The sequence below is a fragment of the Typopeltis vanoorti genome, chromosome 23 (assembly GCF_054136105.1).
Source record: "Typopeltis vanoorti isolate ZY-2024b chromosome 23, IOZ_Tvanoo_1.0, whole genome shotgun sequence".
NCBI lineage: Eukaryota > Metazoa > Arthropoda > Arachnida > Uropygi > Thelyphonidae > Typopeltis > Typopeltis vanoorti.
In genome coordinates, this window is record NC_143571.1 from 3,567,616 (window position 1) to 3,584,716 (window position 17,101).

Sequence of the window (17,101 nt, forward strand, 5' to 3'; positions counted from 1 at the left end):
CAAAATGAAATGTAGTCCTTGCATATAAAGTACCAACATATTTTAAACTCAATAAATGATCAGTTTAGCAGAAGATTTAATCAATTTAGAAGTTTAGAACTGACAATTAAAATTAAGTATCCGGATGATGGAATTAAATGATTTCCACTGGCTACTAACTGAAGGATTAGAGCTGTAGTCAGAGTTCCAGGCGAGCATCTGGACTCAAGTGTTTGTCACATTGAGGTCTCAACTTGAGGATCTCAAAAGAAATTGCCTGCAGAATGGAGAATACCACTATGAACAAGAAATTTTGAATGCTTGGAACCAAATACTGGAAACTTTTAGCACTCTTAAAAATCTAGCAATGGCTTTGCTCACAATTTTCCCCTCTACACACTCTTGCAAGACCTTATTCTTAGCATTAAAAAACATTAAAACAGACAAAAGAAACCGAATGACAGATGAAGTTAGTTCTGCTTGCTTGGATGCTATGTTAATGAAATGTTATGCAATGTGTTCCATATTTTTTTTTTTTTTTTTTTTTCCGGTTCAATTCCAAATGGCTATTAAAAGCAGGATAATTTTAGTGCACTATTGTAGGCCCAATTATCAGTGTGCATACCGTTTGTGGATCATGCGAATGAAATTGGGTCTTGGAGAAGAGCGGGTGGTCGTATTATGTGTATATGCCCCGCAAGTTGGTTGTACAGCAGAGGAAAAAGATGAGTTCTGGAACGTGTTAGATGAAGAAATGAGGGAATTGGAAGAAAATGAGATGGTGATTGTCGGAGGAGACTTGAACGGGCACATAGGAAGACAGAATAGAGACTGTGAAAGGGTGCATGGTGGCCACGGAGTGGGAATGATGAACCAGGAAGGAGAGAGGGTTGTGGACTTTGCAGTAGCGTTTGATCTGGCAATTGTGAACTCGTTTTTCTTCAAGAGGGAAGAACATTTGATAACATTTAGAAGTGGTAACAACAGCTCACAAATTGACTACATTTTGACTAGAAGAAAACATCTTAAGGTTGTGACAAATTGTAAGGTAATTCCAACAGATCAAGTAGCACAACAACACCGACTGCTGTGCGCAGACTTTAAATTAAGATCGAAGATAAGAACTTCTGGTTGCCATGGGATGAAGACAATTAAGTGGTTTCGCTTAAAAGAAGAGAGTGTGAGGAATCGTTTTAGGGAGAGAGTGTTAGAGAGGATTTCGGATGGACTGGAAAGTGTACAAGATTGGTGGAAACATAATTCAAAAGTAATCCTGAGCTGTGCAATCGAGGTGCTTGGTGAGACATCTGGTAAGATTAGAGAGCAGAAGGAGGGTTGGTGGTGGAATAATGATGTACAAGTGGCAGTGACAGCTAAGAGGAAGGCAAAGCAGAAGTGGGATGAGTCAAGAGTGGAAGAGGACAGAGAGGTGTACAAACAGAGAAAGCAAGAAGCCAAGAGAGTTGTGGCACAGGCGAAGACCATGGCATATCAAGATCTGTATGATCAATTAGAAACAAAGGAAGGACAGAGAAAAATTTACCAACTAGCGAAATGTAGAAATAAAGCAGCTAAGGACATCTTACATGTGAGGCAGATCAAAGATGCTGAAGGAAGAGTATTATGGAGGGATGTGGACATAAGAAACAGATGGAAAATATACTTTGAGGGACTTCTGAATGAGGAAAATGCAAGGACTCACAGAGGAGATGGGCAGCCTTCTGAGGGGATGGTGCAGAACATCAGTAGAATGGAAGTGACGGAGGCCATGAAGAGGATGAAGAATGGAAAAGCGGTGGGCCCCGACAGAATTCCAGTGGAGGCATGGAAGGCACTGGGGGAAGAGGGAATTGACCTGCTGTGGGACCTGTTCATGAAAGTTTGCCAACAGGAAAATATACCCGAGGAATGGAGGGAGAGTACTCTTGTTCCCATCTACAAGGGTAAAGGGGATGCACAAGACTGTAAAAATTACAGAGGAATAAAGTTGATGTCCCACACAATGAAGATCCTAGAAAGGGTTCTTGATGGTAGATTGAGGGAGGAGGTGGAGATTGCAAAGGAACAATTTGGCTTCATGCCTGGTAGATCAACAACAGATGCTATCTTTGGGTTACGACAGATGATGGAAAAATATCGAGAGAAACAAAGGGAGCTACATCTGGTATTTATTGATCTGGAGAAAGCATACGATAGAGTGCCAAGGCAAGAAGTCTGGAGGTGTCTGAGGGAAAAGAAGGTGCCGGAGAAATATGTCAGGTTGGTGCAGGAAATGTACAGAAATGTGAAGACAAGTGTTCGGACCTGTTTGGGACAGACAGAAAGTTTTCAAGTAACAGTTGGCTTGCATCAAGGGTCAGCATTAAGTCCGTTTCTGTTTAATATTGTGATGGAGGTGGTAACAGAGGAGGTGAGAGAAGATGCACCTTGGACAATGTTGTATGCAGATGACATCTTGCTCTGTGTAGATTCAAGAGAAGAAGCGGAAACTAAACTGGAAAGATGGAGAAAAGTACTGGAAGAGAGAGGTATGAGACTGAGCAGAAGTAAGACAGAGTATATGTGTTGCGCAGTGGGCGGTGGCCAGGAGACAGACCTGGAGCTGGAAGGAAATGTCATCAGGAAGGTGAGAGACTTTAGATACTTAGGTTCGACAGTGGAAGAAGATGGAGGAGGTGAGAAGGAAGTGGGATGCAGGATACAAGCAGGTTGGAGGAACTGGAGGGAGATGGCTGGAGTGTTATGTGATAAGAGGGTGCCGATCAATCTGAAAGGCAAAATTTATAGGACAGTAGTGAGGCCAGCTATGACATATGCTATAGAAACTGTGGCCCTGAGGAAAAATAACATTAGCAGGATGGAAGTAGCAGAGATGAGAATGCTTAGGTGGATGTGCGGTGTGACCAGAAAGGATCATCTGAGAAATGACTATGTCAGGGGAACAGTGAAAGTTACGAACTTAGGAGCGAAAATACAGGAGGCAAGGTTGAGATGGTTTGGTCATGTGATGAGGAGGGAGGACGAATATGTGGGAAGAAGGGTCATGCAGATGGATGTGCAAGGAAGGCGGAAGCGTGGGCGGCCAAAGAAGAGATGGAGGGAGCTGGTAGAAGAGGATTTGAAGATGAAGAATTTGGATGTGGTGACAGCCCAAGACAGGAAGGTGTGGAGGAGACTCATAAGAAACAGTGACCCCACTTAAGTGGGAGAAGCTGCAGAAGAAGAATACCGTTTCCTCTATTGTAAATAGAGGAAATTTTTCATCATCTTGTTTTAAGTATATATGAGGTTGTTTTACTCATATTTCATTTTCTAATTGATGTTTCAATATATGGTTCATAGCACCACATGATTGGACTGTATTTTTTTTTTTTAATAAATGAATACGTAAAGAATTGTTTCTCAGTGGGGGCATACCAGCAGAGTCAAATTAGACATTTTCTGAATTTTTGACACACCGAGCCTAAAAGGTTCGCCATCACTGTTCTAGGGGACCATAGGCACAAATAAGCTTCATTGTCCATTTCCCAATTTCAAAGTTTGCTCACATAACTCTATTTGAAATTGCCTTCTAATCAAGAAGTTTATTTTCATGTTTGGTTCACATTTCTCTGCAATACGTCATCTAAGAATAAATATAATCCTCCACTCCCATCAAAATCTCATACAATAACCAAGAGGGGTTATCTGATATTGGCTGTCAGCTAAATATGAATAAAGATGGTATTCTAAATGGAGAATTCTAAGAATCATTACTACTTATGCTCAAAATGAGTAAACTAGTTAGTACTACCATAATAATATAATTTAATATATATTATATTCTTTTTTTTTTTAATTATTACTTACTGAGGCACAAGCTAAGATACCAAAGAAGCCTACTTTCTGAACAAGATTTTGGATTGCCAATCTTGCTCTATCTAGGAATGACTAGAAATAGATAAAATGTTAAAAACCCAAATTAAAGTGAACTGATTTAAAATTCTTAGCAAATATATTTCTTAATAATTTATCTGAAGAATGTACAGTTACCACAGCATGATTCTTATAGAAATCAAACATTTGGTTACCTGAATTGATACAAAATTAGGTGTATCAATTCAGGTAACCCTATTGCCCACTTTTTTTTTCTTTCTCTCTCTCCATTTGCACACATATTGTAGATGCTTTTCTGACAGTCCTTTATCCTTATTATGGCATGATACAAATAGAGTAATGGAAATTACACACAAAAAAAAAAAATATATATATATATATATATATATATATATATGAAACAATTCGTTTGAATGACTATAATACCATTCAAACTAATTGTTTCATAACATTATCTACTGAGTAAATATGTATGCCAATATATATATATATATATATATATATATATATATATATATGTTAAAAATGTATTACTAAACTAAACTATTACTAAACTGTATTACTAAAATCTTGGTATTTCTAGCCTGGCTCTCACTGATGAGACCTCAAGAAAGGTCGAAACAGGTCTGGGTAGTGGCCCCCTTGCCTTTCCCCCCCCACCCCCCCCCCCCCCCACCCCCCCCCCCCCCCACCCCCCCCCCCCCCCACCCCCCCCCCCCCCCACCCCCCCCCCCCCCCACCCCCCCCCCCCCCCACCCCCCCCCCCCCCCACCCCCCCCCCCCCCCACCCCCCCCCCCCCCCACCCCCCCCCCCCCCCACCCCCCCCCCCCCCCACCCCCCCCCCCCCCCACCCCCCCCCCCCCCCACCCCCCCCCCCCCCCACCCCCCCCCCCCCCCACCCCCCCCCCCCCCCACCCCCCCCCCCCCCCACCCCCCCCCCCCCCCACCCCCCCCCCCCCCCACCCCCCCCCCCCCCCACCCCCCCCCCCCCCCACCCCCCCCCCCCCCCACCCCCCCCCCCCCCCACCCCCCCCCCCCCCCACCCCCCCCCCCCCCCACCCCCCCCCCCCCCCACCCCCCCCCCCCCCCACCCCCCCCCCCCCCCACCCCCCCCCCCCCCCACCCCCCCCCCCCCCCACCCCCCCCCCACAGCCAGGGAGGCATGTGAGGAAGTGGTCTGCAGAAGACATGTCAGTACATTCAAGTTAAAGAGGTAGTAGTGGAAAAGAAATCACAGTGAAAATTCTTGGTAAGTCAATTAATGCACATAAAAAATATGGAGAAAATATAAGCTAATTGTAACAGTAGCTCAACAATGGTCAAGGGAAAACTTTGGTATGAATATAGAAGATAAATAACATGAAGGTGATATGTTCCATAATGGAGGCTATTGAAAAAATAAGAAATGGAGGAAAGAGTGCAAATGAAATCAGAGATAATAAAGATGGCATAAAAATTGAAGAAGGATATATTCTTAATGACTGGAATAATGAGCATGGGTACAGTAATGATTATTGCAATGGCGAATGGGATTTCACAGGTCTCTAATTTAAATGGGTTGGTAATGACATGACAAAAGTAACTATGGGTACAAAGTGACAGTGAAATGCATGTACATGAAGGCAAGAAAGTATCGGGAATAAGGGAAAGGAGTTTTTGGCATTGGTAAGCTCAACTTGGCCAAAAATTATATACATCACTGAGACCTAGTTGACTGAAAATGATATAGTTACAGGGATAGAATGTAAAGGGTATCGTATTTTCAGGGAGGATAGAAGGAACAGGACAGGAGGTGGGGAGTATTGCTGATGATAGGTACAGAATTACAATAAACAAAATTAGAAGCTGAGGGAGATGGTTTATTTGAGGCTGTCTGGTGTGAAATAGAGGCAAATAGGACAAAATACATTGGGTGCTGTTATAGACCGGGAGGGTTTCCACACAAGAAGATGCCATGTATCGGCAAATCAGCACAACGCGTGTAGGCCGGATAATTATTATGGGAGATTAACTATGGGGACATCAATTGGAGGGAGGAAAGGGGCATAGCAAGATGGAAGTGAGATTTATACAGTTGCTAAGAGATAATGAAACATGCTACAGAAGGGGGACAAGGGGTGTTTGAACGTGTTGGATGTGATAACAGCATCGGAAGATATATCCATAACCAAGGTAGATACTCTGTCTCCAATTGGGGAGAGTGACTATGTGGTTTTGTTCTAGGAAGTTGCCAAACATGGGGAGTTCTCTGTCAAGAAGGGATTTATGTTCGACTATAAGGCTTGTAATTATGAAAGACTCAGGAGTCATCTTGGAACAATGAATGGCTTGAGAAGCTACAAGGAAAGAATGTCAGTACTGCATGACAAGTAGTCAGAGATTGCTTGAGGGTAGCAGCATCAGACTGCATACCAAAGGCCAGGAGGGTAAACCAAGTTGTAGAATTAAGTGAATGAGTAAAAATATAAAGCAAGAGCTGGAAAAAAAATAGAACACGGTGTAGGAAATAAAGAAAAAGTGATTAGCATACTCATGAGTAGTACAAAGTGCAGGCAAGAAGGGTGACTAGTATGGTAAAGTAGGCCAAATCAGAGTATGAGAGATAGAGTTAGCCAAACAGGTCAAAGTAAACCCAAAAGAGTTTTTTCGTTATGTAACAAGTAAGAGGGAAAATGACTTTAAACAATGCTCACAGTAGGAAGGTGACAATCAAAAGAAATAATTGAGTTATCATTTTGCAAAGATGTATCATCCAAACGGTGATTTTACAGTTGCTGATGTTACAGAGATGCATATTAACAGCGAGGTAGATGAACAGGATGGCGTATCAGCTCATGTACTACGTGAATATGCAAGAGAATTGGCATTGCCTCTGACGAAGTTGTTCAATCTAAGTCTCATCTCTGGCAGGGTTCCAAGGGAGTTGAAAGAGGGTAAGGTAGTAAGTACCATTGCATAAAGGTGGCACCAAGACAGAGGTAGCAAACTACACACCAATTAATATATCGAGAGTGGTTGTTAAAGTATTGGAAAAGTTGGTGAAAGGTAAAATACAACAGTGATTGGATAAGAATGTGATACTCTATAGTGGGCAGCACAGCTTTGTAAAAGGTAGGTCCTTTATGAGTAACTTATTCACATTTTATAATCAAGTGACAGCAGAATTGGATAATGGCCACACCATGATACTGCTTGACTTTGCCAAGGCATTTGACAGAATATCACATGGAAACTATTACAAAAACTGGAGAGGATGGGTATGGATATGAGGCTAGTAGCATGGATAGGGGATGGTTGATGGACAGACACCAGATAGTAGTATAGGATGGGGTAGAGTCTAGGAGAATGATGGTGACTAGTGGAGTACCTCAGGGTTTGATACTAGGGCCACTTCTCTTTAATTTGTATATAAATGACAATGTAAAGATTTAAATGGGATATTGAGTTGTTTGCTGATGATGCAGACTGGGAAGAGTAACAGTCATAAGATGATATAGATATCCTGCAGGATGATTTAAATAAATTGAACTGTGGGCAAAGGATAATGATTGTCAATTTAATGTTGCAAAACGTAAGGTTAGTTATTCACTTTGGGTTGAAAAGGCTGCATACGGTGTATCATATTGATGTATTGGTTTGCAGGAAATCAGTGAGACTAGGGACTTCGGGATAATGGTGGATAAAGTTCAGAGGTCATATTACAAAAGTTGGAAAAATAGCTCAACGAATTACTTGCATGTTGAAAAACACGCTAACAAGTAAAGATAAGGAAGTTATTATCCCTCTTTATAAGGCTATGATTCTGTTACATCTTGACTACTGCACACAGATTTGGTCACCTGGGTTTCTTGGAGACGAGGAGGTGATATAGAAGATTCAGAGATGAGTGACAGGTCTGCAGAATACTCTTATGAGGATAGGTTGAAGATTTGGGGATTACAGAGTTTAGTTGATTGGCAGAAAAGGGAGGACACGATAGAAACTTAAGATATTAAAAAGGGGGGGGATTATAAAATTGATGCAAGTGAAAATTTTCAATATATGATAGTCAGAGAACTAAGGGTCATCCATGGAAGTTGTGTAAGAGAGTGGTTTGCTAGGGTATCCAGAGACCAGATGTTTTGTGTGGTGAGAGAGTGAAATGGATTGCCAAAATTGGTTGCGAGTTCCCCTGATGGTAAATGCATTCAAGGAGAAGTATGATAGCATTTGTAACTGATAATTGTTGTTGTTAAGCCTAATCATGCCATTCTCAGGTGTAATGGGTGTTAAATTGAAAACTATTGATTATAAGTAAGATCATAATACTGAGACAATTATTTGAAGCAATGTATGTACATTTTATTAGGTATTTTCATTGTTTAATGTTGTCTGTGTAATGATGTGTTTGATGAAGCACTTTGGCAATTCCTGCAGTTTTTTTAAGTAGTGCTTAAGGGTCAAAGCTGTATAACTGAGAGGAGACCTCCACACAACCTTTAAAGGAATGCAGAGAACCGACCAGGGCTTCTGACCTAATGTCTAATCCTTGCCTTCTCGTGGTGCACTCTGTTGGGTATTTACCTGGATACTGAACGAAAGAGGATGGGTTGGCAATTTGGGATTTAGCTGACCAAACTGTATTCCTATTGGCTTAAACCAATATACAAAATGATGGTACACCATGACAAAATTTCATGCCAGCTGGGCCATCGCCCGGTTACACAAGCCCCCCCCCCCCCCATCCGTTGTTTTCGCCAGGGAACCAGGGCGAACAGCGAAAAGTCAGCTACTGGAACAAATCTGAAAACACACCCCAACTCAACATCACCAGAGTTATAGATCGATACCATCAACATAAGAAGCCTGAATGGCTAAGAAATGGAGCTAGCTGAGGAATTAGATAAGTACCAGATCGACATAACAGGGGTGACTGAAATGAAAACGACAAAAACTGGCGAGATCTTTCTGAGCAATAAATACAAAATGTTTTATTCAGGCAATGACAATCAAGGAAAAGAAGGAGTAGCCATAGTATTCTTTATTTTAGGCTAACACGGTGATCAGAATACATTTTGGAAAATTATGGAGACAACTACTGTCTTTGAGTAAAACTTTGGTTTAATATAAACTAAGATCCACTTTCGACGTTTCGACCTTTATATCAAGGTCATCTTCTGGAGCATATGCACTATATACAGAAAACAAGCTACACTACAATCTACATGGTTTGTTAAAGTTACTGACCAACCATGTAAATTATAGTATAGCTTGTTTACCGTATATATATTGCATAAGCTCCAGAAGATGACCTTGATATAAAGGTCGAAACATCGAAAGTGGATCTCAGTTTATATTAAACTAAAGTTTTACTCAAACACGGTAGTTGTCACAATAATTTCCCAAAATAGAGCCATAGTATTCAACGCAAAATACGAGGCTAATTTTCATGAATGGTAGGCAGTCTCAAGTAGAGTGATGTGTGGAAATATGAGAATGGGGAACTGGACAATGAGACTTATTTGTGCCTATGGTCTCACAGAAGGTTCTACTAAGGTAAAAGTGGAGGAATGTTTTTAGGCTTTAGAAAAAGCAACTGACACAATTAAAAAGGAAAAGTTGGTCCTTGTTGGGGATCTAAATAGCAGAATAGGAAATGATTGTCAGACATACAAAAATATTTTGGGAAAATTTGGAGAAAAGAGCAAACCTAATAATAATGGCAAATATCTGTTGGATTTCTGCTCAGGACATTGACTGGTTATTACTAACACTATGTTCCAACATAAAAACGTACACAAATTCACATGGAGAGAAGAGGCAAGGAATAAGAAAAGTCAAATTGACTATGTTATTGTTGATAGTGATTTCAAATCCTCTCCCTGGTGCAGGACACCAGTGTACAGAGGATTTGAAATTGGAAGTGATCACTATTTAGTCTTGAGCAGGATAAAACTGAATTTCATATTGAAAAGAATAACATGTAAGAAAGTTTTAAAGTTAATAAAAGTTGAGCAGCTCTCAGATGTGAACTATAGACAAAAATACACAAATCTTATAGAAGAAAAAATGAAAGAGTTTGAGAACAGGAACCAAAACTTGGAGATTCAGTGGCAAGACTTCAAGAAAACCTTGATTGATTCAGCCAGAGAGACATGTGGCGAGGTTGTCTGTAAGGATAAAAAAAATCAGAACTCCCTGGTGGACACAGGAAGTTAAAGAGGCAGTGAAGGAAAATAAGAAAGCATATCAAAAGTTCCTGGCAAATAAGTCTGCTTGTGCTCTTAGCGAATACAGAGACAAATGTAAGAAAGCTAAACACTGCATAAAACTAGCTAAACAAAAGCCATGGGAGGACTTTGGGAAAAACATAGAAAATAAATATCAAGAAGGTGGCAAAATATTCTGGAGGTTGAAGAAGCTTAGGAATGGAGGAAAGAGTGCTTTAAAAGGAGTTAGAGATGATAAAGGTGAATTGAAAAAACATATCCTTGAAGTATGGAGTAATTACTTCGAAAAATTGCTAAATGAAACAAGTAGTGATAGCTTTCCACATTTCAAAGGCTTGAAATGTGGAAAGGCAGCAGGAGTAGATGATATTCGACCAGAAATGCTGAAGTATGGTAGTATAAAAGTCTTAAAGTGGCTGCACTGCATAGTTCAGAATGCCTGGACACAGGGACGAATTCCCGATGATTGGAGTAGAGCTCTCATAGTACCAATATATATAAAAAGTGAAATAAAACTGAATGTGAGAATTACAGAGGTATTTCCCTACTGAGTGTTCCTGGTAAGATTTATGCAAGTATACTTGAGAAACGGTTGAGAAGAATTGTGGAAGAAAAGCTTGGTGAAGAACAAGCTGGATTCAGGTCAAATAGAGGCTGTCAGGATCAGATCTTCACTTTATGACACATAGTCGAGAAAGCATGGGAATATAACAAAGATCTGTATTTAAGTTTTGTCGATTTGGAAAAGGCATATGACAAGTTGCCAAGAGAGAAGCTATTCAATACTCTACAGTTAAATGGTGTCAATGGGGCATTATATCAAGCAATACTTAGTCTTTATTTGAGTTGAAAGTCAGCAGTTAGAATTGAAGGAAATAAAGAAGATGGTTTAATGTTAAATCTGGTGTGAGACAAGGATTTACATTATTCTCTCTGTTATTCATTATCTATATGGATCACATTATGAAGGAAAGTGGTATTAAACATGATATCAAAATTGGAGATTTAATGTCAGCTCTTTGCTTTATGCAGACAATGTTGTACTTCTAAATAAATCCGCTACAAGTCTGCAGGATTCTCTGACTAAATTGATTAACTGTTGTAATAGATATGGTATGAAGGTCAGCAATAAAAAGACAAAGACAATGAAAATAGGCAGAATCGTTTAAATATCTACTGTGTTGTGAACGGAGAACCTATGGAACATCTTCACTAAAAATCAGCCACTTGGGCATGATTTTTAGTGAAGATGGCAAATTAAATATGGAAATAGACAACAGAATCAACAAAGCTGGTATGGTAGGAAGTCAATTGAATAAATTCATATGGAATAAGAGAGAAATTAGTCGGAACACTAAATTAGCTGTATACAAGACAGTGTTCAAACCAGTTTTAACTTATGCATCTGAGAGCTGGGTCAGAAATAAAACACTTAACCAAAGACTAGAGACCGCAGATATGAGAGTCCTGAGAAAGATTAGAGGCACGAACAGATGGCATCAATGGCAATTGCATATTAAAAATGAGGATGTTAGGAAACAACTTGACATTGTCAGCATCCAGAAATGCGTCAGCAGAGCTAATCTTAGGTGGTATGGTCACTTAAACAGAATGGGCAAGGAAAGATTAGCAAAACAAGTGTTCTCTGCCAGGTTGGCAACGAAACGACACAGAGGAAGACCAAGATATAGATCGACTGATACGGTACAAAGTGCCTTAGACGACAGAAATATAAGATCTGATAATATTGGAATCTTGACAAGTAACAGACTGATTTGGAGGAAAATTGTAGATAGGAAGTTAGTAATGATGTTAATTTTTCATGTAGTATTATCATATGATGATGATGAGAATCCTAATATGAGCATTTTATTTTAATCCTATTTCAGAATTCAATATGATAACAAGATCACAGAAAATTCGCTTGAAAGGGAACAATCACAAATCAAATATATTAACTGCTTTTGATAAATTACTTGCTAGCGAAAGTTTGGTGGATGTAACATTATCGTTAAAGGGATGACCCATAAGGCTCACAAAGTAGTTCTATCTGCAAGCAGCTCTCTTCTATACAGCTTATTTTTAGAGAACTCAAGTAATCATCCTGTTGTGACATTAAGTGATATGAAGTTTAACGACTTAAGATTGATGGTAAAATATATGTACCATGGAGAAATTAATATTTCACGGATATACTTCCATCATTGTTAAAAGCAGCAGAGTTGCTAAAAATGAAAGATTTTTTGGAAGTTGCTATTAAGTGCTATGATTCTGTGGAAGGCACACAGCAGGGAGCTTCAGGTAATGATCGTCAGGAAGCAGAGAAACCAATCATGCATAGTCATATTGTGTCTGGCCAAAGAAAACGGCATTCAAAGAAGTAAACACAGATAAGTAAGAGTCAACGTGGAATTGTCAAAGAGACGTATGATGGACTTAGATCTGAACATTACAAAGAGTCAAATGGTCAAAAAGTCTGATATAGGTAATGTAAGGCAGTCATTGTCAGAGGTTAAGCATCTTGAAACCCTGGTTTCTATCCCACTTAGTAAAATTAAATTGGATAAATATTTGAAATCAACATTTGACGACTCAAGTGACAGTGTTATAGATGACTTGGTATTATTAAAAAGACAAGGAGTCAGACTTACTAAATGAGTATGGTGTTCTAAATCAATTTCAAGCAGCCTTGACCTGGTTGCTGAAGGCCAACTGTCAGATGAATGTGTACATACCAGTGTATTGTCCCTTTCGGTTTCTGATTCTTCACCTAATTCTCACCTGCCAATCAAAATCTTGGGTAGTGATGACAACAATCCTTTCATCAATTCAGGTGAATGTGTGCATACCAGTGTATTGTCCCATTCAGTTTCTGATGCTACAGTTAATTCTCACCTGTCAATCAAAATCTTGGGTAATGATGACAGCAATCCTTTATTTTCTAGTTTTGATATGTCATCTGAGTCAACCATTTCTTCTGTAGTTACTAGGGATGTTAATCCAGATTAACATCTTTATCATCTTGTGTGTCTATGGTATCACCTCTTGAATCTGATGTCAAGGTAGAAACAAAAGATTATGCAGTCCATTTCACATCTTCTAATGTATCAACTGTTTTGCTGATACATCTGGTTTGTCTAATGTCACAAGTTTAAGTGATCATCAGTTTGGTGCCATCAGTCTCATAGGAAACATGCCTTTATTTATACAGCCATATCCCAAAGTAACTGATAGAAGCATGTGGAGTAAACTGTGTTGTGCAAGTTCTCTGGAGACAAAGGAACTGACATTTTTAAATGGCTGTAATATATTTTATAATTTTGACCTGACCAAATTGTATAGTCTATCTTGCAGCATTCCAATATGTTCTAATGTTTTTTATGGAATAGAAAGTATGGGAGGATTAAGTGAGTGTGGGAATGGAATAAATCGTGCAGAAATACATACACAGAGATTGCTGAGCAATATACAAAAGAATGTGAGAGAAGATCAGGGACAAAAACAAGCATCAGTGGGGTAAAGGATGTCAAGTTAAAAAGGAGCAAAAAAGATATTATGATGTATGGGGATTCTATAATTAAGAGTGTGAAGGATGGTAGAGTAATTAAAGTGTGTTATCCAGGGTCAAAGGTTAAGGATATAACTGAGGCTGTGGAATTACAGAAAGATAGAGCGAGTGAGATTATTGCAGTTATAGGGACGAATGATCTTGATCAGTGGTCGTAAAAGTGGTCGATATAGCATTGTTAGGGGTCGATTGAAAAATATAAAACATCATTGTATGGGTAATATTTAATTCGGTTAACTTGGATTACCTCCATCCTGAATGACAACACAATTAAGAGTGAATTGTGGGAACAGTGACATGAATAAGACCTGTAAGATGGAGCAAGGTCATGAAAATAGTTACGCAGGCCAATCAAGTAGGCCAAAATGACGTATTTACCAATAAACGGATGTCAGTGGTTCCCGCCTGGCCGGCGTGGCGGGAGCGAGATGGCAACACGTGCGCAGTTGCTCATTTACTTATACTTACACGTATTCGATCCCAGTCTCATTTTTGCGCATTGACATACAGGTGAGTGTTAATGTTCTACAATTCATCAACATACATATTATAATTCAATCGTTATTCATTCACGAACCGTGTTGAAGAGTTGAGCAGGGCTGGTAGTAATACCAGTAGTTTATTAATATCACTAGTAATACCAGTGATATTACTAGTGATAGTAGTAGTAATAGTGATATAATAATATATACTATATTATACATACAATAAACACTGTAACTATAAAATAAACAATCTAAAAACTCACATAAGTGTCTTTTTCGCTTGTCCCATTATAATTATGTAATAGTAAAATAGAGGGGATCGATAAAATGTCAAGAAATTCTTGAAGGGGTCGACGGTCAAAGAAGTTTGGCGACCCCTGATAGTGAAAGATTTTCTGTGAGATGAGACAGGATTTGAAGGATTTCATGATAGCAATGAATGCAAAGAGCAAGAGTGGAAAGTGTGATGTCATGAGTGTGCTACCAAGATTTGATATTGATGAATTAAACAGAAGAGCAATTATAGTAAATGGAATGATGTCAAGATTGTGTAAAAGCTTTTGCAAGGAAATGAAACTGAATATTCATTTTATGAATGTCTGGGATGAGTATGATAAAAGGAAGGAGTATTTTAAGAGAGATAGTTTGCACTTAAATGGATTGGGCGCTTGGCATTTAGAACATTTATTGATAAAGGATAGAGTAAATGGTCAAAAATAGGGAAATGGGATTTGCTAGAGAGGCAGGTGATATAATCAGCTGTAAATAGTACTAAGGTCATTAATCGCTATGATTTGGGATTAATTGTTCACAGAAAATTAACAGTATACAGAGTGGGCTAATTCACACACAGGGAGATTATGGGAGGAAGGGAGTATTGCAGTTTATGTATACTAATGCTGGAAGTATTTGGAATAAGTGCGGTTATTCCAAATCTATTTCCAATTCTTAGTTAACCAAAAGTATTTGGTTAACTAAGAATGATATAGTTATAGGGATTGAATGTAAGGGGTACAGTATTTTCAGGCAGGACAGAGATGACAGAATGGGGGGAGGAGGGTACTAATGTTAGACGAAGCGTAAAAGCCAAAAAAGGTAGAAGTGCCTCAAGGTGACAGGTATGTAGAGGGCAGTTCATTCAAGGCTGTTTGGTGTGAGATAGAGATCAACAGGGCAAAATGTATAATCAGTTGTTGTTATAATCCAAGGGGTATAAGGGAGAATGTAGATAGTATGTATTGGCAAATTAGCACTATGAGTGATGGTGGAGTAATTATAATGGGGATTTTTAACTTTGGGGACATAGATGGGAGAAGGAATGGTCATAAGGAACAAAGGAAATGGAGTTTATACAGTTGTTAAGAGAACTACCTGAGACAGCATGTAATGGAAGGGATAAGAGATTCGAGAGTGTTAGATCTGGTCATAATATCGGAGAACATATCGATAAGTAATTATTTACACTGTTTCCACTTGGGGAAAGCGATCATGTGGTCTTGACCCGGGAGATTGTAAGATGTGCTGAATATTCTGTTAAGAAGGGGTATATGTGAAATTACAAGGCTGGTGATTATGACAAGCTGAGAAGTCAGCTTTCAGCAGTGCAATGGCATGAGAATTTGAAGGGGAGAGATGTTGATGGTGTGGGGGAGATTGTCAAGGAGTACTTAAAGAAAGCTGTATAAGACTGTATTCCCAGAGTCAGGAGAAATCAAGTAGGAGTAAGATGGATGAATAATATTATTAAGCAGGAGTTGCAGATAAAGAAAAGGTTGTGGAGGAAGTATAAAGAAAAAGGAGATGAGTGTTTCCATGAGCAGTACAAGGTACAGCTAAGTACCTTGAGTTCTTTTGCTATGTGGCAAGTAAAAGGAAGAATAACTATGGAAAGATTACTTTAAAAAGTGTTGATGGTAGGGAAATTACAGAAGCAAATCAAATAGTTGAGTTGATTAGTGATCATTTTGCAAAAGTGTACCATCTTGGTTGTGATATTGCAGTGTCAAATGTGTCATTGACTGATGAGAGTCTAGAGATAGACGAAATAGAGGTGCTTAGTATGTTACACAACCTTAATGCTAACACTGCCATTGGGTTAGATGGCATATTGGCCTATGCGTTACGAGAAGGTGCAAGAGAATTAGCACCTCCTCTAACCAGGCTGTTTAATTTAAGCCTAAGTTCTGGTAAAGTACCAATAGAGTGGAAAGAGGAGAAAATAATTCCACTGCATAAGGGAGGCTCCAAGACTGAGATTGCAAATTATAGACCAATCAATGTTATCTGGTGTGGTGGTAAAGGTTTTGGAGAAATTGGTAAAAATTAGAATTCAGGACTGGGTGGACAGTAATATGATACATTATAAGGGGCAACATGGTTTTGTGAAGGGTAGGTCTTGCCTCAGTAACTTGCTTACTTTCTATAATAAAGTAACAGTGGAGTTGGATAAAGGAAATCTTACTCAGTGATACTGCTGGACTTTGCAAAGGCATTTGACAGGATTCTACACGGAACTCTGTTGCATAAATTAGAGCAAATGGGTATGGATCCGAAGCTGGTGATTTGGATTTGAGGGTGGCTGGTGGATAGATATCAAAGAGTGGTTTATGGAGAAGCTGAGTCCAGGAGAAGGCAGGTGACTAGTGGTGTACATCAAGGTTTGGTCCTCTATTGTTTAATTTGTATACCAATGATATTGGGAATACTTTGAAAAGAAACCTTTCAAAGAAAGAAAAGCTTTTCCTTTCCTTTGAAAGGAAAGGAAATATCTACATGTTTGCTGATGATGCAAAATTAGGAAGAGCGATAATCAATTCAGATGATGTAGATATCTTGCAGGATGACTTAAATAGGCTGACGGTATCGACTAAGGTAAATGGCTGTCAGTTTAACGTGGCTAAGTGTAAGGTGATGCACTTCGGGAGGATGAGATCACATGCTGTTTACTATATCAACAAAATTGAGCTGCAATAAGTTGACAAGG

At 39.3% G+C, this 17,101-nt stretch overlaps 1 protein-coding gene across 2 annotated transcripts in view; it reads right to left on the reverse strand.

Annotated features, from left to right (window-relative positions):
• LOC150093578 (vacuole membrane protein 1-like) overlaps positions 1-17,101 on the reverse strand; it is a 229,721-nt gene that overhangs the window by 68,650 nt on the left and 143,970 nt on the right. The window contains exon 9 of one of the 2 annotated variants that reach the window (XM_090413134.1): positions 3,829-3,909. The exons of the other annotated variant lie outside the window; for it this stretch is intronic. Coding sequence (XP_090269260.1) covers positions 3,829-3,909 — 81 coding nt within the window. The remainder of the gene's footprint in view (positions 1-3,828; positions 3,910-17,101) is intronic. 2 annotated transcript variants of the gene reach the window in all.